Here is a 23,484-nt window from a genome sequence, read left to right as displayed (position 1 = left end):
AAAATCAGCCACCTTACTTAGTGTTCCTGTACATAAAGCACTGCACTATGAAAATCCAGTCTAACTGGGGAGAGTTACAGAAGCAAAATTAGTGCTAAATAAAAAATTATATGCTTAACCAGTAGCCAAGAACAGTGTTATCAAGGTTATGATTAAAGACAGAATTCAGTCTCATGTTTCCCCATGTGTAGAGAGGTTAAGGAATCCATTAATTATTTTCCTATTGGTACTACATTCCCCAAACCAGACACCTATGATAATTAAATAAGGTCTGTAAACCATTAGCTTTGATAAATGTCAGGTCTCTGCATCACAGATTTGCTATTTTTTCTCTCAATATATTAACCTGAATATTTTGTCTTTAGCTCTTATATATATATATATATATATATATATATATATACACTAATGTATATATAACAGGGCTTAAGGCATAGCATATTTGGAAAACACTGATCTGGATCTTTAAGGATAAATAAGATTTCAAACAGGCTAAGAAGAGGGCAACTGTGGCACGATTTTACCTCTCTCTTTTGTTTAATCACTTACTTTCCGCTAAATTCCCCTCTATTTTCTGCTATGCCTTCACCCACCTCTTCAAGTGTTTGTCTGTATCTTGAAAATATGCTCTCTTTGAACCTGCTACTTTTAAAATTACCACACTATTTCTCTCCTGCTTTTCTTTCAAGGCCAAAGCCCTCACACAGGTTACACACACTCTTTTTATTTTTATACTTCCCTTACCCTTTTAATAACTTCTGCAGAATCAAAACTATTTGAGTTTTGGGAGGGGGATAAAATGATGACTTTCTTCTTAAAATAGTGACTTTAAAGCACTATAAAAATTGTAATAATAACTAGAACTGTCTGAAAAGAATATTTCTTTGCAGGCGAATGTTGTTAAATTAGGTAATATGCCTCAAATTGCTGCAGACATATTTTTGAATGGCTCACCCAGAACATATACCTCATAAACCAATAGCATACTGTGGGGTTGGGGTGATGGAGAAATGATTTCTGTTTACCCTCAGTGCAGTGTTCCGTCCCATTAACAGCTTTACTTCTAAATATGCATGACATTTCCTTTAAAAAAAATCTTCTGTTTAATGTTTCAAATGCACAGACCAGTCCTGACCTAGTGAATTAATTCCCTAATATTGAATCATTCTGGCCAAACATGAGTCAGAGTAATAAAGTTCCCCAAGACACTTAGCTGTTAGAACATCAGGGACATATGTGAACCTGTGAACAATTTCACAGTCTCAAGGGAGACAGAATATTTAACTTTTATGAAAGGCCAGAGTAAGAGAGAAACAGCATTTCATTTGTTTCATATCTTTTTTTAAAAATTGAAGTAGAGTTGATGTACAATATTATATATGTTACAGATGTACAATCTAGTGATTCACAATTTTTATGTTTCATGTTTTATCTTTTATGAATTTCAACATTTATTAGAGGAGCCTCAGTTTGCTATCTTTTTTTATTTGTATAGGTACAACGATCAGGTATAGCATTTAAACACAAATTTTACAGACACTCGCTAATGTTTCACTTTCTATTTCTTTTTAGACCATTTGGCAACTACAATCAACATAGGATTAACTGTTTCATCAGAATGTTGTATATGGTTGCATAGTACCAAACAGTATTTTGTTTCTGAAAAATGGAGGACAAATATGAAGCCAAATAGCGTGGCTTAAAGTCTGAATATTCTCCACTATGAATTTTGATTAATGCCTATTCTGGTTAATGTTACTACGATCTACCAATCACCCGAATAGAACTTTTCTGAAAACCGTCTAGCTTCTCCTCTACTTCAAGCTATGTTCATTCAGGTATTAAGTAATGTCCATTCTATCACTAACTGTCTCTTAAATTTTTGTCCTCTTTTCCTCTCTTACTATTTGACTTATCAACTTCTCATTTCTCATCTGAACAACTGATTCTCCTGCTGTAGAATTAGAGAAATAATAATGAGTCATTTGAAGTATAGTAGGCATTTTATGAAGTCTACAAAGGAGAACAAATTCTAAATGTTAGTTCCCAATAACTGTTCTACAACATGTTAACTACAACTTAGTTATTGAATAGCAATTTCCTCCTACTCTTTTCTCCCTACTGGGATATTGAAATGGTATTTGATGACAAGAGAAAACCTTGAAAGTCTGACACCAGAAAAGCCTTTTCCGCTGTATAGGCATTGTGGTTTCATTATTATTTTCCACGTACCTCCATGTCCCCTCCTTTGGGTGTTAAAGTCTTGCATGCCCCCTCCACTGTAGTATTACAATACCTCAAGATTATTACTGAATTGTCTCATCTTTAAAAGCTATTAGCGATTCTTTAAAAGCATCAAAACGAACATCATAATTTGTAAAAAAAAAAAAAATATGCTGTAATCAAAGCATTTTCTTTAAGAAATGTGTTTAAGAGATTGGTGGCTTTTTGTTGCTGCTCCTTCTGTGTCATTATTTTTATACACTGATGCCTGTATTCTATATTCTTGAGAGAGATTATTGAAAAGGTACTCATTTGTAGCATTCAGTCAGTAATTCATCTTCCTTGACATGTTGGAAAATTACTCCCAGAGTAGATTAAATAGGCCTGAGTATCTCAAACAATGACCCAGGAGCCCTGGAGACTGGGCAGAGGGGCCCTGAGTCTACGTTAGAAGGAAGGGGTTGAGGGTGGGAACCCCTGCCAGCAGCTCTGCTTTATATGTTTTGTATACTGGGCTATTCCATCAAAGAAATTCACTTGAATAAAAAGTTCCACAGTTAAAAAAAAAAAATGGAGTTTGTAAATCACAGAACAAGTTTTAAGTCCAACAAGGAAATAAACAAATTTACCTATGGCAGGCAAACATGTGTGAACTGGCCAGCTCCTTGAGGTCAAAAATAAGTAATGGAGAAAGAGACAGCAGTGTGGTTCCTGTGTAGACAGCCAGGGATGTGATACTAAAATCTTGCTTCAGAGACCAGGGGAAGGCCTTCAGCACTTGGGAAGTGAAATAACACTTATGTGACAAGAGAATGTGGCTTGACTACAGTTTCACACAAAGATTTAAAACTAAGAGACTTACAGGAGGGATCTGAAATTGCGAAAGATTCTTTTAGATTCAGCATTCTTTAAGAAATAAATCATTGAAAAATATCTTTTGCATCAGTAAGAGATTTTTTGCAGTGCTTGTCCTTAAAATCCAAGAAAAGGAAAATGTGGGTTTGCTGTTACATCAGACAAGGTTGGACCTTTTGATCTCAATAAGAGGGTAACTAAGGTGAATGAACGGAAACAAACATTCCTCTCAATAAACCTTTTCTCAGGGTCTGCACAGCTGTTGACTGACTCTTTGGTCCAGAAAACAACAGCAGTAATACAACTTATTCAGGGCTGTTCATAAGCTATTTAGGAAGTGCTTTACTAACTTGAAGAACAAAAAGAAGAGATCACCAAAGGGGGACTTTTTAAAAAAAATGCCTGTTTTTCTAAAAATAAAAGCAGATATTCTATTTTTAGTCATTTTAAACTGAGAAACAAAATGGGTGTACCTTAAATTAAAAACAATGTAATATAAGAAGTAAAGCATTAATATCATAACTCTAAAATTACAGGTGCAGGGCCAACCACAAAGCACTGTCCAGACTCTTTGGCACTGACATTAATCCAAGAGAAAGGGAGATATGTGTAGGTGTGTGCATGTTTGTTTGCAGACACTTGGTATTTGATCTGTCTGAAGGAGCAGCATTTTCAGCATGATGGAAATAGAAATGTTGAGTTCATACTTTGGCTCTTCTCGGTTTCTTTTTTCATCAACCATCTAAGAAACTCTGGATGTGCAGAGTTTGTGCCTGTAAATCCAATCTGGTAAAGTGATGGGAATGGTGAATTCACCCAGTCAATGCCATCCTGGGACAGCCTTGGGGCCCATGGACAGCCATCCTTGCCCTAAAAAGCCTCTTCTTCCACATTTACCTATGCTGCTTTGTCTTTGTTTTTAAATATTAGTAAGTGGCTGAGCCAGAACCAAATGCTCAAATGCAGATCTTCTGACCCCCATCTACTACTCTTTCCCCAAACTATACTGTGAAATGAAATATATATATATTATATATATAATGAAAAAAAATATTACTGCAATCCTTCAAACCTCAGGGAGTCAGGCAAAGGAGAATGGAGAAGCAAAGGCTATTTTTCATTGATGGGCTTTGAAGTGTACAATGTAATTGTCAAAGAAGTTCCTATAATTTGTGATCAGTAGTAACTTTACCTGTTTGAGTGAGCACTTTTATTTTATTTTTTTGGTTTGTTTTTGTTTTTTTTGCTAATAGCAGAATGAATGACCTTGAAGTTGTACTTGATTCCTCTTTTTCTTTCCAACCATCCAACCCATTTGTAGTCCTTCCAAAAATTCTGTCTGCTCTACCTGTGGAATGTACTAAGAATTGACCCCTCTCCATCACTGCTCTCCACACCCCATCACTTCTCACACAGGTTAGTGCGATGGTCTCTTTACTAGGTCTTCCTGCTGCAAAGCTTACCTCCAGGATCTATCCTCAATAATCTGCCAAAGCAATTCTGTTAACACCAAAGTTGGGTCATGTCACCCCTCCGCTCCAAGCCTTCCAATGGCTCCCATTTCACTCAGAGTGGAAGTCAAGATTCCCTGCCTTGGCCTTCATTGCACTACAGGATCTGGCTCCCTTAACCGCCTTGACCTCACCTCCTCCTACTCTCCCCTACCCCCTCTCTGATCTAGCCTAGATGGACTGGCCTCTTGATGGTACTTGAGCACACCAGGGGTGCCCCTGTCACAGGGCCTGTGTGGTTACTGTCTGCCTGGAGCAGCAACATACGAGACCCCCTCCTTCACCTCCTTTCTTAGTGAAGCCTTCCCTGACCTCCATAATATTGCTCTCTTCACCCTTAACCCTTAACCTCTTAATTCCCATCCTGTTTCCTGCTATGTTTTCCTTCTCAGGGCATATTGCCCTCTAGCACACTATATATTTTATTTATTTGTGTCTCCTTGCACTAGAATAAATCCCACGAGAACAGGGATTTTTGGAGGTTGTGTCAACTGATATGTTTCCCAGTGCCTAGAACAGTTTCTGGCAGAGTAGGTGCTCAGTATTGAATGAATGAATGAATAATGAATGAATTTCAAGGAAACAAAAACAAGAAGCCCAATTAAATCAAGGGTCATTACCTCATGAACCATCAAATGGTAATGGGAAGCTTCATGAAGGCTTACACTGAGTTTGACAAATTAGTCAATGCCTAGTTTTCTTCCCTATAGAACATCTAAGGATATGCATTTAACTTTGGGAATCTCCTTTACAAGAATGAGAAATAGTAACATTTACCTACCTCACAGATTTGTGGTGAGGATTAAGTGACAATATAAACATTTGCCTCAACAAAACTCTAAATTACTTATGTTTTTTGTTTTGTTATTTTGACATCTGAGATCATTCAGAACCGTACCAGAAACCAGACCTGAAAAGTTCTATTGTTGGAACCAAATCACTAAATTATTCTAGCAATTCTCAGACTACTGATCCAAATGGCCCAATTTTCTTTTAAAGGCAAACAATTACAATGAATTCCTCAGCTAATTCAGACTACGTACAACACTATAGAAAATTAGGATATACATGGATTGATCAGGAGACTGATGCAAATTAGATCAAATCCATAGTTTAATTTAAACAAGACCCTGAAATAAACGTCCACTTTCTTCAAGTTGTCATTGTAGTAGAAAGGTTCTAAAAGAAAAGAGTAGTGTGCCAAAATGTCTATCTCCTAGCATCTTTAATTTTAGGATTTAGTCCTTAGAAATTCAGTTGCTTTTTGCTCTTGAGTCAACTGCTTTGCCCAAAATAGGAATCTTTTTATCGTTCATTCTATGGGAGAGCAGAAACACATTAATAGAGAAGGTGTCTCTTCAAAAGTTAGACCTTTGAGACCTGAAACAAGCTTTCAATTGTAGAACACAGGAGGAAAAACACAACTGCACTTGAAGCTTGGATAGTACTTAAATAGTCATATGCATAGAGTAGGTGTTAAATAAATGGTGAAAAAAAGAGAGATAAAGATGGTAATAAATAGTCTTGGAACATTAAAGGCTAAAAGTGTATTGCAGGGCTTCCCTGGTGGCGCAGTGGTTGAGAGTCCGCCTGCCGATGCAGGGGACATGGGTTCGTGCCCCGGTCCGGGAGGATCCCACATGCCGACGAGCGGCTGGGCCCGTGAGCCATGGCCACTGAGCCTGAGCGTCCGGAGCCTGTGCTCCACGACGGGGGAGGCCACAACAGTGAGAGGCCCAGTACCGCAAAAAAACAAACAAAACAACAACAACAACAACAAAAAAAGTGTATTTCAGTGTTAATCAGTGTGGTTTCTGACGAGCAACTTCACTATCACCAAGCAGCTTGTTAGTGATCTGGCATCTCAGGCCTCGCCCTAGACCTTCTGAAACAAATTTCTGGGGAAGAGCCCAGAGGAATAAATGCTCTAACAAATTCTCCAGGTGGTTGATAATTTTATTAATAATTTAAGTATTCTTACAAATTCTAATAGGTAAACTAATAACATTATCCTTAATTTATATGTGAAACAAATGAAGAGCAAGAACAGATTCCAGTTTTCCCAAATTGAATGGGAAAGCCAGTTTGAAATGAGTTTCTGGTTCTTAGAATAACTATATTTAGGTTTTTGTTGTTTTACTTAAATAAGATATTCATTTATTTCTACTCTAAAGATAAGCTATGCAGCTATACCTAACCCCTCCTGTCAACCATCTGAATAATGTAGCAGAAAATCATAATTTTGGGGGTTGGAATTCTAGTCTCATTACTTACTATGGGATTTTGGCCAAGACACTTTACTTCTGTGAGCTTGATTTCTTCTTATGTAAAATGTGGATATTAATAATTATCCCCAAGTTATGAGGCTTAGAGAATATATTGAGAGAGAGATATATAATACATATATAAATAGATTAGAGAAAATATATTAGAGAATAGTATACATATACAAAATATATTCCTTAAATGTCACATAAATGGTACATCTCCACTCCCAATATTTTATCTTCAACTAAATGCTTTAGCTAGAAAATGTACAATTAAATTAATTTTATAGCATTACAAAGACAACCAAACAAGGATCAAAGAAAAAACTGATTTCAAGTATTTGAGCTTATATTTTTAAATGTGTTAAAAAATCTAAACTAAATTAAACTTTAATTTGACGAGTATGGATTATTCAGTTTACATACATTTATTATACATTTATTATGGCCTTATCTATGCAAGAACCTGATGTGTTCAAAGGATATAACACTGTCTTTAACCTCATGATGTTCAATCTCAAAGATAATTTTTAAGTCTAATAAAACAATTAAAAAATTCTTGAGCTCTTCAGATTCAAGAATATGGCACAATCTTTTTATAAATTTGTAATAAATTACAGATTTATTAAAAATCTTAAAATTAATGATCATTTATGGTATACATTTGTAGTATAATATACTATATTATAATATAGTATATGTTTATTATATTATAATATAGTATAATATATGTTTAGTATACATTATGGCATATATAATACAATATAGCATCATATCATACTATTAAAATTATACTATAGATTGATAATTATAGTATAGACTAATATAGTATAAATTAATAATCAGAGCCGAGCTCGCAAGTACAGATAACTCATGAATTTTTGCTAGATAGGAGAGCAGAGAAATTGGGTCAATTAGCTTTTTTGCTTTGCTTTTGTTTGTAGACAGAATGAACTTAAATTCATTTACATGCTGATGGAAATGATTTTGTAGAGACATAAAAATTAATAACGAAGGAGAGAAACGGTAAAACTGTAGGACTCAGGTGCGTGAGGAGGGGAGAAGGAGCTCTGGGAGGCACGTGTCTTTGACGGGTTCGAGCACTTCAATGCCCTACTGGAGGAAGGAAGGCAGAGACATGGCTGTCGATGCCCGTAGGTCAGGAAATGTTACACTGGTGATAGGAAAGAGATAATTCACTATTGCTTCTTTCCTCTCAGTGGAATTGTGAAGAAAAGTAATGAGCTGATGAGGGGATATTGGCAATCTGAGGAGATGAGAAATCTTGAAATAGTAGTTCTGAAGAATTGGACATATACTAGAGGAAGGTTAGAGGATCACTGGGGCATTTACGCGTGCCTATTTTGGATTTGTGGTCGTGAATTTAATTTAATCGAGTATTGGTTGCCACTCAGGTTCCTGCTACTGTGTCCACCTACTGGTTGGACCTTCTCAGACTCTGAACGTTGCCAAACCATGCTTATCCAGCTTGTATGGACACTGTGCATGGAAAAACCCAGTACTCTCACAGGGTCCTGTTAGTTTCCCCAGCCTTTTTCTCATCCAGATCTGGTTCCCTTACCCTCTCCAGCAAGCTGGAGAACGACCAAGTATTGAGAAAGCGTATCAATGTATCTCCTCAGCAAGGGTACAATGACCTAGCAATTATTATCTGGCTTTTCTCCTGCCAGGTGTAGGTGGTTAGTAGACTGGTGTTGGTGATATGATGGATACATGATACTGATTCTGTCTGGTGAGTGGAGAGAAGAGTCCCATTTATTGCTTTAAAATGATCAATAATGTTCTTTGTTGGAAAAAATCATGTGCAACATGCCTTTGAATTCTAAGAATTCTATCACTTTTTTGGCTGCCACATCTTGTTATACCCAAGAAAATGTGTATAAAGGTGTAAAATGATCAGGGAAGTATTGGAGGGGAGATGAGGGACATAGAGGGTCTGCAAGGATGCAATGGTGTTTTCCCAGAGGAGGATGAAGAACATTCTAGCAAAGGGAATTCTGCTTAGAAGGGAACAGGGGGGTTAAGGGGCATAGCCCTTGTGGGAAAGTATAAGTACCCTGGCAGTGATAATCCACAGAGGGTATAAATGGAAAAGTGTTGGGAGATTGTACCCGAATCTTGTCAGAGGGCAGATTTTGAAGGTCCTTATATGGAATGCTTAGGAACTGGGCTTTAGTCTACAGGTAATGGCAGTTTCTAAAAGATTTTAAAGCAGGGAGTGGCATGATTTTGACTGTGTTGCAGAGATTTCACTCAGGTCTTAGGGTGGAGTGTGGATTCAAATGCTGCAGGCAATATAATCATCTAGGAAGTTAATGAAATAGTGATCATAAAGTACGTGAAATTTCAATCACCATGAAGCCTAGAACAATGTCTTATTTTAAAACTCTATTGCACACCTACTGAGTGGTAGTCCCTGGGGTGAGCTAGCATTCAAAGCTGAATAAGATGTAGTAATGATATTCAAGAAAATGTTTGAAAATGATTGTTGATTGAAGGAATTTGAAGTAATTAATCACTGGCCTTTCCATTACCCAATTTTTAATTCTTCTCATTTAGTATGGTACTCTTAATGTCACTGTTTAAACATACATCTACTTTTGCTTGTCACAGCCTTAGCAGGCTTCCAGCAGATTCGGCCAAGCATGACGACAGCAGCATGCCAAGTGTGACAACCAGCAACAACACACACAATCTCCAAGTGTAGAAACTTAAAAAATATACCCCTAATCACCTTCCTGGACATTTCAGAACAAAAATATACGAGAAATCCTGGTGGGTAAAATATATTAAAATTGAAACATGGAATTTAACTTTTTGTGCTTACAGATTGAAACTGGAAAAGAGATATGAGTATACCCACAACTTTTATAAAGAACAAGTAGTCAGTTCTTTTAAAGTTAGTATGTGATTAAACATTATGGAGCTGTAGCTCTAAATGTAGAAGAATGTTTACTTAAAAACTATGTAATACTTAAACGTTTTCAAACTATTTTCATGTATGTTATCTCAAGTGCTATAACCTTTGAGATTATCATTATTCCTATCCTACAGATGAAAACATGGAGTCTCCGAAAGATTAAATTACTCATTTAAGGGTCACAGAAATTTGCTGAATCAGTACTCTAGTTCGGATTTCCTCACTGCATATTTTATGTCTTTTCTGCTCTGTCACATTGCCTGCCAGACGGAAATATTTAAATGATTGTTTATTCATTTTTTCATTCATTCATTCGTTCCTTACATGTATTCTTTGTGCCTATTAGTACAAAGCACTAGATTGGCTGCTGCACGATTTATGGAGGTAATAAGTCAGTCTTGCTACTCAGGGGGCCAGCGTGTGAACCAGGTGGAAAATCATGCCTAATATGACAGTAATAGAAATAATTATGTAAGGTCATCATTGGAATAAGTATTTCTGGCTAAGGAATCATGGAAACCTGTATAAGGAAGATGGTATTTTAGCTGAGTCTTAATGACTTAATGAGTGGCTGGCATTTGGGCCAAGTGAGATAGGGTGTGAATTCCAAGGAGTGGAAACGGTATGTGCAGAAGGAGGGAGAAAGTCAAGTATAAGCCGTGCTCGAGAAACAGTGAATCATTCTTTTCTCTGGAGTAGAGAGTTTGAAGACAGAGAAAGATAAGGCTAAAAATTTTTTTGAAGACAGGACTAAGGTGCTTACAAATTTCATGGCAGATGGAATGGGGTGATGAAAACAACAAGGGTTTTGTTGAAGCCACACGAGTTTAGGTTCCAATATAGGTTCTGCTGCTTAGAAGCTGTATGACCACCCACAACTTGTATAATTTCTCTAAAACATTCATATATCATCCATAAAATGAGGACATTTGTTAAATATGTGATACATATTTTTTGAAATAATAAAAATATTTTACCTTCAGGGTGGATGTGAAGATCAAATATCAGGATGTTTGAAAAGCAACTAGTACAAGAAGGCCCTCAGTTAAAATCACTTTCTTTCCCCATTCTGTGGTAGTCAGTGGGAACTAGGAATTCCCTAGTTTGCCGAGGGTGGTGATGTAGTGATAGTCATGTTTGAGTAAAGCCAATGTGTTGGGTGAATTAGAAGACAGAGGGAATAAGAGAAAAGACACAAAAAGTGTTTTTTGCAATACAGCACACAGGGAGATGAATGTCTCAATGAAGTTACACTCCTGGGAATATTTAATATCTGGAATGAGAAAAGAACATTGCAACACACTCTAATTATATCAAAGTAAAGTACGGAAAAAGATTACATAAAAACTAATTCCATAATATTGCTATAGGAAAAAGTCCAAATGAAACTAAACTTTGAAATAAAAGACGTTTTCATGCTGAGCTCCTATTAGAAGCAGGGGCTCCAAGCCTTTTTGGTCCTGCCTTCTTTGATCTCTGGGAGAGGCCATACGGATGAAACAAAATGATATGAACCCTCGGCACCTGGATATATTTCCACCTTTCAGGACAGCTATTCAGGAAACTCACCAGAATTACCTGAATAGGGATTCACTTCAAAGGGTGTCTTTTTAAAAAGACTCATTTAAAAGTAGGGGCTTTGATCATAAGGGTGTGCCAATAGCTTACTTGACCATGATTCTACTGTCAGAAAAATCCATATGTTCAAATAGGAAAAGGCAGCTATTTGTTGAATGGTGCTGTCTTTTGAGCCACTCTCTTTGAAATGGATATGTAAGGTTTTAAAGCCATCCTCTCCATTTGCTCTTACATTCATTTTCTAAAGCCAAAGTGAGGCTTGGGAAAAACTCCTGTTTCTTCCAAACTTCTAACCATAAACATTTTTCTAAATATTTATGTATTAACTAAATATTTATGAATGTAATAAGTGAACTCTTAGTAACTGATCTTTATTGTGTACTCTTAAGTGGTAGAACACTACTTAAAACTAGGTCTTGGATAACAGAAGTGGATGGAAGCATGCATGACCCTTGATGTTTATGATCTAAGTGGGGGTGGGGGGGTAATATTTCTGAATGTACCACATGCCTATGAATTGGAATGATCAAACCCTACTCCCCTTTGCTTTCTTGAATCTTTCTCCTGTGAAAGTGACTGAAAGAATTCAACTACTTTTTCAGGGTTTTCAACACTAGGGTAATTGTTAATTGATAATTTCATATCTAAAAAGAATACTTTATAAACTACTGGGAGACACATTCCTTTGCTTCTACAGCCCACTGCAGTCCATAGAGGAGGTCTACATAGACCTTGTCTTCCTGGACCAAACCCCCAGACTTCCTAACTACGTGCCTGACTGTACACAGTGTGGCTGCAGTGGTTGGCTATGGACAGGCAGGAGGCCCAGCTCAATCAATCTCTAGAAAGAAGCTATAATTAAAACTTGACACTTAACATTTCCCAAGAGATCATCTGGAAAAAATCCCACCATACTTTTCAGGACTTTTTATTTGAATCTTCATCCTAACTCCAATCTTTCCAATGTATCTGCTTTCATTCATATTCTAATCTCTATATATCTCTGTACATTCTCTGCTCTAATTAAATCCTTCTCCCCTTCTAACTCCCTAACTCCTTCCAAGGAGCCTTCTGTTACTGAAAGTCTGTAATTAGCAAAATCCTCTATGATCTCATTTCTTTCCTGGACATTTCTTCCACCTTCTTGCTCTAGCTGATTGCTGGCTATCCTCTCAACTCAGGGCTGGTCTTCTACCCATACCCCAATTATCGAAGAGTCTGAAGCAGGGACTGGGTATATTCTTAGTTCCTCACTGGCACTTCTACACGGTTTGGCTCCTGTTTCTTTTTTTTTTTTTTTTTTTGCATTATGCGGGCCTCTCACTGTTGTGGCCTCTCCCGTTGCAGAGCACAGGCTCCGGACGCACAGGCTCAGCGGCCATGGCTCACGGGCCCAGCCGCTCCGCGCCATGTGGTATCTTCCCGGACTGGGGCACGAACCCCTGTCCCCTGCATCGGCAGGCGGACTCTCAGTCACTGCGACACCAGGGAAGCCCTCCTGTTTCTTTTTAAAGGTGCAACTTTTTTGAAAAGTCAGGCAACAGATTAGAGACTCACAATCTTTCCTGTTAGAGGCCTTTATCCAATTCCAGGCCCTGCCCTCCCACCGCTCAGTCATAGATGATTCCAGCAACTGGCTCACTCTGTGCTCTTTAATACAATTTCTCCCATTATTCTTAATGGTCTAAATATCCACCCAAGTGATCCATCCAACTTCCTGCCCTTCCAATACCTTGCCTTCCTCACTTCCAAAGATGTTTTCCTCCATCTCACTTTAGCACCATTCCCCTATCATTTCTAAAACTGCACTACTTATGAAATTTTGATTCCAAGCATGCATTTCTCCAACTACCATTATATATCTTTTCAGCTTTCCAAGTATACTGTGGTATCCTCACTTCAACCCTAGTCAGACAGTCAATCCATTGACCCTGGCACTTTTTTAGAGAACATAAACCCCTTATAGTTTTTCCCTTTTTCTTGCCAAGTTTAGAGTCCACAATCCCACTCTATTCATTTGGCAAAGGTCCAAATCTAGTTAAATCCACCTCTTCAACAGCGCTTCTTCTGAACACAAGTACCTGAACATGGAGCAAGAAAAACAAGCGATGACTGGTCTCTGTTTAAATTTATGACCACGAATCTCAGATGGGCTCTCATTGCTGCCCAATATTTTCACAGTACTGCCCTACTTAATTCACTTTCTCCCTTTCCTAGAATATTTTCTATCTCTGTCTTTAAACCTTAAGATCCTCATTCTCATCTAATGACCTCATTTGTTATTTCACTTAGAAAGTAGAATAATTCAGAAGAGAACTACCTCATATTCTCCAAAACCAAATCTTTCAATCTCTTTGAATCTGTACATCCATACCCTCCCTTCTTTCATATTAAAGTGAGTGAACTGGTAAAGAATAGCTAAAGCATTTTGGAAGAAGAACAAGTAAAAGGACCTACATTCCAGATATCAATATTTATTATAGAGCTATAGTAGTTAAGAGAATGTAGGATTGGCACAAGAATAGACAAAGAGACTAATGGTGCAGAATAGAGTCCAGAAACAGACCCAAACATGTACATTTATCTGATTTATGAAAAAGATGACACTGTAGTGAGGTAGAGAAAGTATGACATTGTTAATAAATAGTGTGGATCAAATGGATTTACATATGGAAAAAATATGGTTGAATCCTAACTTATACCATATTAGAAATTAATTCCAGATGAATTATAGATGTAAATAGAAAAATAAAGCTATAAAACTTAAAAAAAGACCATTGTCATGATCATGATTTAGTCAAAGATATCTCAAATAGGACATAAAGAAAAAGATTATAAATAAGCCTACAATAAAGTTAAAACCCTCTGTTCATCCAAAAACTTAATTAAGAGAGCGACGAAGCAAGCCGCAGAATGGGAGAAGTCATTTGCAATACAAATATCTGACAAAGGAATAGAATATAAAAATAACTGCCACAAATCAATAAGGAAAAGCCAGCATCTGATGGAAAAAACAGGCAAAAAAATTGAATAGATACAAGGAGATATCCAAACAGTCCACAAAAATATGAAAAGATGCTCAATTTCTTTAGTAACCAAGGAAACACAAATCAAACCATTATGGTATACCAGTGCATAACAACCAGAATGACTAAAATGAAAAAGACGATGCCAAATGTCAGCAATGATGTGAAGCAAATAGCACTTTCCATACATTGCTAATGAGAGTGTATAGTGGTGGAACCACTTTGGGTAACTGCTGGACAGTATCTACAAAAACTGAACATACATATCCCGATAATCCAGTAATCCCACTTTTTGATAGATACCCAAGAGAAACGTACACCTGTATTCACCAAAAAACATTTGCAAATATGTTTACGGCAGCACTATTAATAATGGTCCAACACTGGAAACAACCCATGTCTTTCAACAGAATGGATGAATAAATTACAGTGTATTTATATAAAAGAACACTATTCAGTAATTGGAATAAATGAATTATATCTACAGGCAACAACATGGATAAATTTTACAAACATAGTGTTAAGAGAAAGAAGCCAGACATGAAAAAATACCTTCTCTACAATTCCATTTATATGAAGTTTGAAAACAGGCAAAATTAATCTAAGGTGTTAGAAATTGGGAGTGTGATTACCCTTGGCAAGGGGCAGGGGTTGTTTGTAAAAAGAAATTAATTTATCAAATATTCTATTACAAATACACATTATTTGAGTTACCTTTGCATTTGTTAAAAATGATCATCATGGTATTTCAAGTGGGAAAAGTGAATAACAAAATAGTAAAAACACAAAATTATTGCCCAAGATATGAATTCAGCTCAGACTGCCAACTCTAAAGTCTGCATAAAACACATCTAAATTTTGCAAAACTCATAATTCTCTTTCTGAGGCCTTCACTATATTCTCTTTTAAGAAGAAATGATGTCATGTCTACATGTCTTTATTTGAAAAACTATTTTTAAAAAAAGGTGAAAAAATTACTTTGAAATAAACCAAATGTAGGCAGCTGCTTTCTCAATCAACCTTTATATTACCAGTCTAACTTTGAACACCTACACTGTTGTTTCTCAAAGTCCAGTGTACAGAACTTCTGCATCACTACCTCTCTTGGAATCTACTGCCACAACTATTTAAAACGGGGTAACAATAGTTACTACCTCATAGAATGGTTATAAAGATTAAATGAGATAAAAATGCATTATCTTGGAACACAGTAACTGCTCAGTAGATGCTAGCATTTAATACTAACACTCAATTTATATTAGTACCATTATTAGAATAACCTGACACGTTTGTTAAATTACTATTAATTTCTGAGCTCACCCCCAGACCACTGAAGCTGAGTCATTGGTTGGGCCTGGAAATCTGCACTTTAGCTACTACCATTTGGCTAATTCTTTCTGTGCAAATTTGAGAATCACTGTCCAGAGATTAGGGCTTACTTATTTGTTCCTCACAGTTCCAATAAAGGGATCTGCACACAATGAATGCTTATTGACAGGCTGGCTTATGTTCAATATTGCCAGACTGATATGACATAAATTATTAAAGAATCTGGAATTTATTAAGATTTGTGCAGTATAAGGGAATAGATTTTTACATTTTGACTCCAGCAAAATATAAAGGGAGGATTGTTTTGTTAATAGTATCAAAAGTAGCTCCAGCTTCAATCACTTAAAACTCTTTCTTTATAAATGTGAAGATATTTGAATTCTATCATATTCCACATAACCTATTCTTTCCCTTAATATAACTCAGTCCATTTACATTTTTATTGCTTTTTTTAACTTTAGAGGATCCAGAAATCATAGATATGTACTCATGGAGAGGACAAATGACCACATTCTCTGGGCTTGCATTATGAATATTAGACCCAGAACTAGGCTTCTATAACCACTTTCTTTCTTACATCTGTGTTCATTTAAGGAAGGTTCCAGCAATTTGTCTAAAAGGAGAACCGAAAGTGCAAATGTCTTCAACTGTTTAATTCAAACAGAAATTTAAGTCAAATCACAGTAGTTATTTGAAACTTTTGTCTATAAGACAGTTACACAACTTATTACACTGAACAGAAAATTTTAATAAGGAGAATAAATCTTCTTATGAGATGTTTGCATTGAAAAGACAGGAGAGTCAACCTTTGACAGCAAAGAAAACGGAGGATTTATTTCCACCCTCATGTCTGCTTCATAAATATTAAAGGATAAAACCTAGATATTTTATCAATGCAAGATAATGTTTAGGAACTAAAGAAGAACTTCTTTAGTGAAAAGTCTTAAACAAATGTTCTATTGTGAAAGATAAATTCATACAATTTAGTTATATGCTCTTCAATTACTCTTGGTTATCTGAATAAATCTAAATTCTATAAATTTAGTTTAAGAGGTTCAGGGAGCCTTTATGACTCATTTATTTCATAAACCAAATATAAGAGTGTTTGGATTAGACATGAAGAACTTGACCCACAGGCCATCAAATGGACTTGTTATTTTCCAGCCAACAATCTTCTCCTTTATAAATACCAAATGCCCTTGACTTTCTGATGCCACAGTTAACCTTTAAAATGACTCTGAAGTACAGTGAGTCTTCTTTACTCTCCCACTAAAGAGAGGAAAGGACTGTTTTTTTTCTTTTCTGGCAGTGATGCTAACTTGTGACAGTTTGCTAAGCAGTAGAAATCGTATATTAAGCAAAAGTCTCTGCAAGACAGAGATTACTACAAAATAGTTTTTATTTTTCCAATGGATACTGGCTACTCTTATAGGATCCAATTCCAAGAACAACTTCACTGAAGCAAGGGTCCCCTGGAACTGAAATCACAAGACTCATACACTGAAACCACTAAGGCTTTTCTTCCACCTCTGTCCAGTGGCAGCTGGACCTCTGCGTCTCCTAGTTTATCTCAGTTCCACAGGCTGAATTTGGATATGCAAATCAGTTATAGTAACCTACATTCTGACAGGATAGAGTAAAAATATGAAAATGAGTGAACACCCTAAGTAGAATATTTAGCTGTTTAGCAAAGCAATGATAATACTAAAAACACTTACTTAAGCATCCTAATAATCTGCTTTTTCTTAGAGTTAATCAGAAAATTCTCAGATGTGTGAGGAGCAGCAGAAAACTTCAGATGAAGTTTAACTCATGCTGAGCATTTACAACTGTTATCTTCTCCTATTTTGAGAACCACCCTGGTAATTACCCATTGCCTTCCTTAGTGATCCTGTAAGAGAAAATTACTTATCAAAGACCCAAATAGAGTCACATGTACACTGGTCAGATTTTACACTGCTTTCCATACGTTTCTTTGGCCCCTCTTCTCTCTGTGATTACCTGTGGCTTTGATTATTCAGTCCCAGATTTAAGAATAAACCAAGAGGGACTTCCCTGGTGGCACAGTGGTTAAGAATCCGCCTGCCAACGCAGGGGACACAGGTTTGAGCCCTGGCCCGGGAAGATCCACATGCCGCGGAGCAACTAAGCCCGTGCGCCACAACTACTGAACCTGCGCTCGAGAGCCTGCAAGCCACAACTACTGAAGCCCATGTGCCACAACTAATGAAGCTCACATGCTTAGAGCCCATGCTCTGCAACAAGAGAAGCCACCCCAATGAGAAGCCCGCTCACTGCAACCAAGAGTAGCCCCTGCTCACTGCAACTAGAGAAAGCCCATGCACAGCAACAAAGACCCAACGCAGCCAAAAATAAATAAATTTATAAAAAAAAAAAAAAAGAAGAAGAAACCAAGAGTCCAGAAAAAATTTGGTCTGTTTTTCTTATCAATGATGGTGACTGTGAATTCTATTGTGACACCTGAAACAAAATCTGAACATGCTCAAAAGCCAAAATAGATTTAGAAAAGGAGAACACTTCTGGAGACCTCTGGTTGGTAAGTGGGAGTTTACAAGTTCTGATCTCATTTTAAAACTCTGAAGGCCCTTCACAGCAGGCTCTGAGAGTAAGAAAAATGAGACTAAACTAGTGATGAGACTTTCAAGATCATCAACAGGACATCCATTTTAATTCCCACCACAACTAAATGCATTTGATCCATTCATTCATTCACTCATTCATACATTTAGTTCCCCATATCTTCTGCAACTCCAGTAAGTTAGGAGCTGGATCATAATCAAGTGCTTAATATATCTCCGAGGAATAAATATATGAAGCAGTAACACTTACTTTCCAGTAATAAACTGACTCCTGGACGGTGTGCAAATAGGCTGGACATAGTAGTTCTCCAGTTTAACTCCTTCGGCAGCAAGCTTGTCAAGAGTGGGAGTCTTTATCTCCGATCCGTGGTAACCCACATCTCTAAATCCCTGATCATCCGCTAGGATGAAAATGAGATGGGGCTGGGAGATGGTAGTTATGCTGGGCTCTGGTCTCTCTCCAGTTTGAGGTCGCATAGCCCCTTCCTCTTCCTCCTCCAAGCCCTGGCCCCAGGACAGGTAACCGTAGGTGAGGAGGCTGAGGACCCAGAAGCCTGCCAGCACCCCCATGGCTAGCATCTTTCGGGGCCAGACCCAGGCTTGCGGAGGAAGTGGCGGCGGCGGAGGTCCCGCGCAGTCCCTGGGGGCCATTCACTCTGGTCCCGGCTGAAACTCCAAGGCAGAACAACGCACCGCGCGCCGCCGCTGGCGCACACATGCACGCAGGAGGGGTAGAACCAACAGGCGGTGGAGGTGGAGGGGTCTCCACCTGGAAAGAAGTCCGTGCTCCTCTCAGCTGTCAACACGTCCAACAACTTTAATCTTCTACACGTGGTGGCTTAGGGGATGGGACGTGTCGAAGACCAAGGAGTTGCTTTTCTCCATCAGATCGCACTTTTTCCTCCTCCTCCTCGCTCCCCAAAGTAGCTTCCACACAAAAAGTTAATGCCTCCACCCAAAAGTTCTCAAGAGAAAAAAAAAATCAAGTAAGGAATTGATAATCACCTTGGGCAGGAACTTTTCGTAGCCATAACTTTTCGCCTCGAGGTGGAGGAGTGAGGTTCTCCCGGGGGCGCGCGCACCGTTGGTTGCGGGGTCGACCGTAGGTCCGGCAGTCCGGTCACCTGGAAAGTACTGGGAAGTGGAACCGCCGAAAAAGAGCTCTTACCCATGCAGATAACAAGCAGCATGCAGTGAACCGGCCTCCGGATCACTCTCTCCACTTTTCCACAGCTATTTTTCTCGGTCTTCTCCGAGGCGTTTGCCAATTTCCCCGACACTCACCAGGCGGCGAAATGACAAAAACAGCCCGCTTTACTGATCTCCCTCCACCGCTGACCACCTCTTCTCCGCAGGAACTTCGAGCAGCGGTTCCTTCTCTCCGCTGCTGGAGCGCACGGGGACCGAAGTGGGTCCCTGACCCCGTGCACGCTCCACGCCAAGCCCACTTGGTCTCCGCGGGGTTGGTGGCCCGGCGGAGGCGCCGCAAGCTGCGTGCGTTTTGTCAGAGAACTTACTTAGTTTTGGCACTCGGAGTTCTTTGCTGCCTCCACCCTCTTTTCTCTCCAGTGAATCACAGAACTGTACTCTCTGCTTTAGCTCCCCCAGGAAGAGGGGGAGGGGTAAAGCCGGTTTAGAGGTTCGATCTTTTTCCTTTTCGGGAGGAGGAGGGAGGAGGGAGGGGAGGTTTTGCCGGAGAGAGAGCTGCCCGCTGCTTGAAACCTGCTGGATCCAGGGGGATCCGCCTGGGCTACCGCTTCTCTGGGTCTCGAGGACTGCCCTCCATCCTCCGGAGAGGGGGAAACCGGCGGCGGGAACGGGGAAGGGTGAAGTGGGCGCTTCTCCTCACGGGTCTGCAAATCAAGAGGCCGCTCTCCCATTCCGAATGCTGTGCATGCAAACTTTTTCTAGCTTCTGGAGGGAGTGAGAGAGGAAGAGCAGGAGAAACAACAAATTGCGTAGATAACACTCCTTCCTTCCTCTTCTGGTTTTCCTTTTCTAGTCTCTCTCCTCCCCCCAATTTTTCCTACTTCTTTTATTCCCGCCTCCTTTTTTTTTTTTTTTAAACAGTCCCGACTACAAGTTAAGTTGAATTCCCTTTCCCTATTGCTGGCCTTTACAGCCTGACTTCCTCATTAGCGTCTCTCTACACGAAGATACTGAAATCGCCTCCTTACATTTCCACAAACTGACCCTTAGCGTGTCTCAGCCAAGAACATGGGGAGGAAGAGGAGTTACACATCTCGCCCTCAGGAACCACGAGGCCGGTCTGCACTCCTGCAGTACAGAAACCACCATTTCCCATCTAGAAATTCGGGGAACTTTGCCCCCCGCCCCGCGTTTTTTTATAACTATGTGGAGTAAAGCAAAAGCTTGTCCTGATTATGAAGATATGCCTACTTTTATTAGAGTCCTGTTTTTAAATCCCTGCTCAAAGACAGGAATGGGATTTATAGTATCTGTAGGGGGAGGCAATTAATGCCAAGAGCCACTGAGACATGCTTTCTCCCCTCCCCAAATTCATTCAGTAGTTATTTATTGAGCACCTACTATATGCTGGCACATAAAATGTCAGATTCTCCCAATTGCCTAGGTATAAATCTAAGTTTCATTTATCCATTTACTTATTTTTATTTATCTACTTATTTTATTGAAGTATAGTTGATTTACAATGTTATATTCTGTCCTGTTGCTAAAGTTCCTGTTAAGTTTCTAAGCAAAACATTAGTCAAATGGAAATTTAACACCGTTGAAACTTGTAGTGTGCACTATGCAGTTATTTTTGCTAACATGTGTAGCCTTCTACTAGTCTGTTCTCTTCCTTGAGGCCATTCTGGTTAGTCCGTGGAGAGATGGGCAGTTTTAGAAGACCTGCTTGGAAATGTGATCTTGGCAATTCTGTGAGTTAAATCACCAAATGTGTAATGAGTGAACTGAGTATTGGGAGATTGAAAGCACTGTGAGGTAATGCTCCTAGCTCTGTGGGTCTAGCCAGGTGCTTGAGTAGAAAAGATGAAAATAAACATTCAGATCAATCCAGCTACTTTTAGTTGGGGAGGGTCAATGACATAATACAAGAAGTGTCCGTGTTGCTATACAAGAAAGAGGGCCATTTTCAGTTTAGATTTCAAGCAAGAGTAAAAAGATAAACGTTAACATTTACCAAATACTTAACATGTGCTAACCATAACACTCTATGTACTGATAAACACACACACACACACACACACACACACACACACATCTGTAAGTATTTATACAGTGTTTTATACACTGTGCCTCCTTTCCTTCTCCACCAACCTTATAAGATATCCACCCATTCAACAAATATTTGAGGAGCTGGGCCAGCGCTGGAAGCTGGAAATATAATCGTGAACTACGTCAGGTATAGCCTCTGCTCTAGTGGAACTTACATTGTGGTAGGGAAGAAATATACTGATAAACTAATCATTCCTAAACTCTAATACCTACTATTCTGTGGTATTCTGTATAAGTATCCAGATAAGTATTCAAAAGAGAAGGAACAAAATTCCAAGACATTTTAAAACAAAGTAAGCTGACTTAGTGTGGTTAGTGGGTAAGGTGGTACAAGGAAGTAACCTTAAAACTGAGGGAGATGTTATATTGTGTATTATCCTCTTTTGCAGGAAATTTAGACTTAGAAATCTGTCTGACTTTAAAACCCATATTTTTCAAAAGCTGTTCTTCCCACAAGTGGCTTTAAGATGTTTTCCAGCCATACAGCACAGAAAGAACACAGCTGCCAGAGTCAGAGAATTCTAATCCCCACACAAGGCATGCAGACTATCCACACACAGGATGGAAAGGCAGAACTCAGCCCTAAAAAAGCCATTTCTGGAGTAACACTAAAGGAGACTAAGAACTACTTACAGTTAGTAATAAGAGCCAAGAAACAAGAATGGTCATGCCATGGTAGACCAAAGGAGATGTGACTCAAAGGGGAAAATCCATCAGCTGAGTGCCCCACCCACGGTAGGATATAGATAAGGATTATTTCCACATACATAAGACTTGAGAATGAAATCAGAGGCTGTTGAATGGCCTATGCTTTATTGTACCTATATTGATATTTTAAATACATAAACTTTGCATTTCTAATTATAGGATTGGTTTCATGCACTCTAAGCAATAGTTTTAACATCCTCATGAAAGCCCAAGTTAAAGACCCTCAATAACTTATGGTTCTTTCCTGAGCTGGCATCTTGGTGTTCAGGCATCAGGTTCCCTTGTGGAATCACATCTTAGGTTTATTTTGGCTTGGATGTGGTCACATTGCAAATACACTACTCTAGTTATGGAATGATTATATAAAAATTAAAGATACTATTTGATTCAGTTAAAAAGATGAGAAAAGCAGAATTGCTTAGAGGTGAAATTGGTGTGAACCAATTATTCAGGTAAAGCTTAATCAGGAGATGGGATTGAAGCTATGCCTTAAAGTATGATGGAAATTTGGAAAGGAGGAGAAGTTAAAGGAAGGACATTTCAGATAAAAGGAAAGAGAATACCAACTGGCCAAGACCCAGTTGGACTGGGAGAGTTTGGAAAATCATGTTAGAATGTTCAAGTGACACCAGATATTGAAGGACTTTGAAAAGCTATGAAGGGATGGAGCTTGATTCTGAGGGCATTAGGAGTGATGAGGTCCTTTAAACAGGACATAATATGATAAAATATTCTACTAAATCTTATTTAGGTTATTTCTGGGATTTGTAGAGATAGAAGCTACAAATGAATTGCTTCAGTCCATAAAAGTTTGAAGAGTTGTAGTTTTACCCTGAGAATACTAAGTCTATTGAAGTTTTTTGTTTTAGAGCAAGACGTGATGAAAAATATAAGAAATCACAGAACATTTTTAGGGAGAGATTTGAGGGAGTAAAGACTAGACTCACACAACTGCCACAATGTGTAAAATTTCTACAGCAATATATATTTTAGGATAAAGAACTATGCTATGGCTATGCCATCTGATGGGAGATGGGCATTCACTGCAAGTTTAGAAAGAACTAAGTAATCAACTAAGAGGAACACATGGGACAAAGGAATAAGGGACACAAGATAGGACCTCCTTTGATTGGATAATGTTAAAGGAAAACAATGAGTAGGGTAAATTGGCAGGATGGTCACTACTAG

At 38.5% G+C, this 23,484-nt stretch overlaps 1 protein-coding gene across 1 annotated transcript in view; it reads right to left on the bottom strand.

Annotated features, from left to right (window-relative positions):
• Positions 1-19,955, bottom strand: part of ARSJ (arylsulfatase family member J) — a 63,356-nt gene extending 43,401 nt beyond the window's left edge. Inside the window, exon 1 of the mRNA XM_024745662.1 lies at positions 18,581-19,955. Within this exon, the coding sequence (XP_024601430.1) occupies positions 18,581-18,981 (401 nt within the window). The 5' untranslated portion in view covers positions 18,982-19,955. The remainder of the gene's footprint in view (positions 1-18,580) is intronic.
• Between the last annotated feature and the right edge of the window lie 3,529 nt (positions 19,956-23,484).

The sequence above is a fragment of the Neophocaena asiaeorientalis genome, unplaced genomic scaffold (genome assembly GCF_003031525.2).
Source record: "Neophocaena asiaeorientalis asiaeorientalis breed wild unplaced genomic scaffold, Neophocaena_asiaeorientalis_V1.1 scaffold975, whole genome shotgun sequence".
Classification (NCBI taxonomy): domain Eukaryota; kingdom Metazoa; phylum Chordata; class Mammalia; order Artiodactyla; family Phocoenidae; genus Neophocaena; species Neophocaena asiaeorientalis.
The sequence above is the reverse complement of the archived record's forward strand: the minus strand, read 5'-3'. Positions and strand labels throughout refer to the sequence as shown.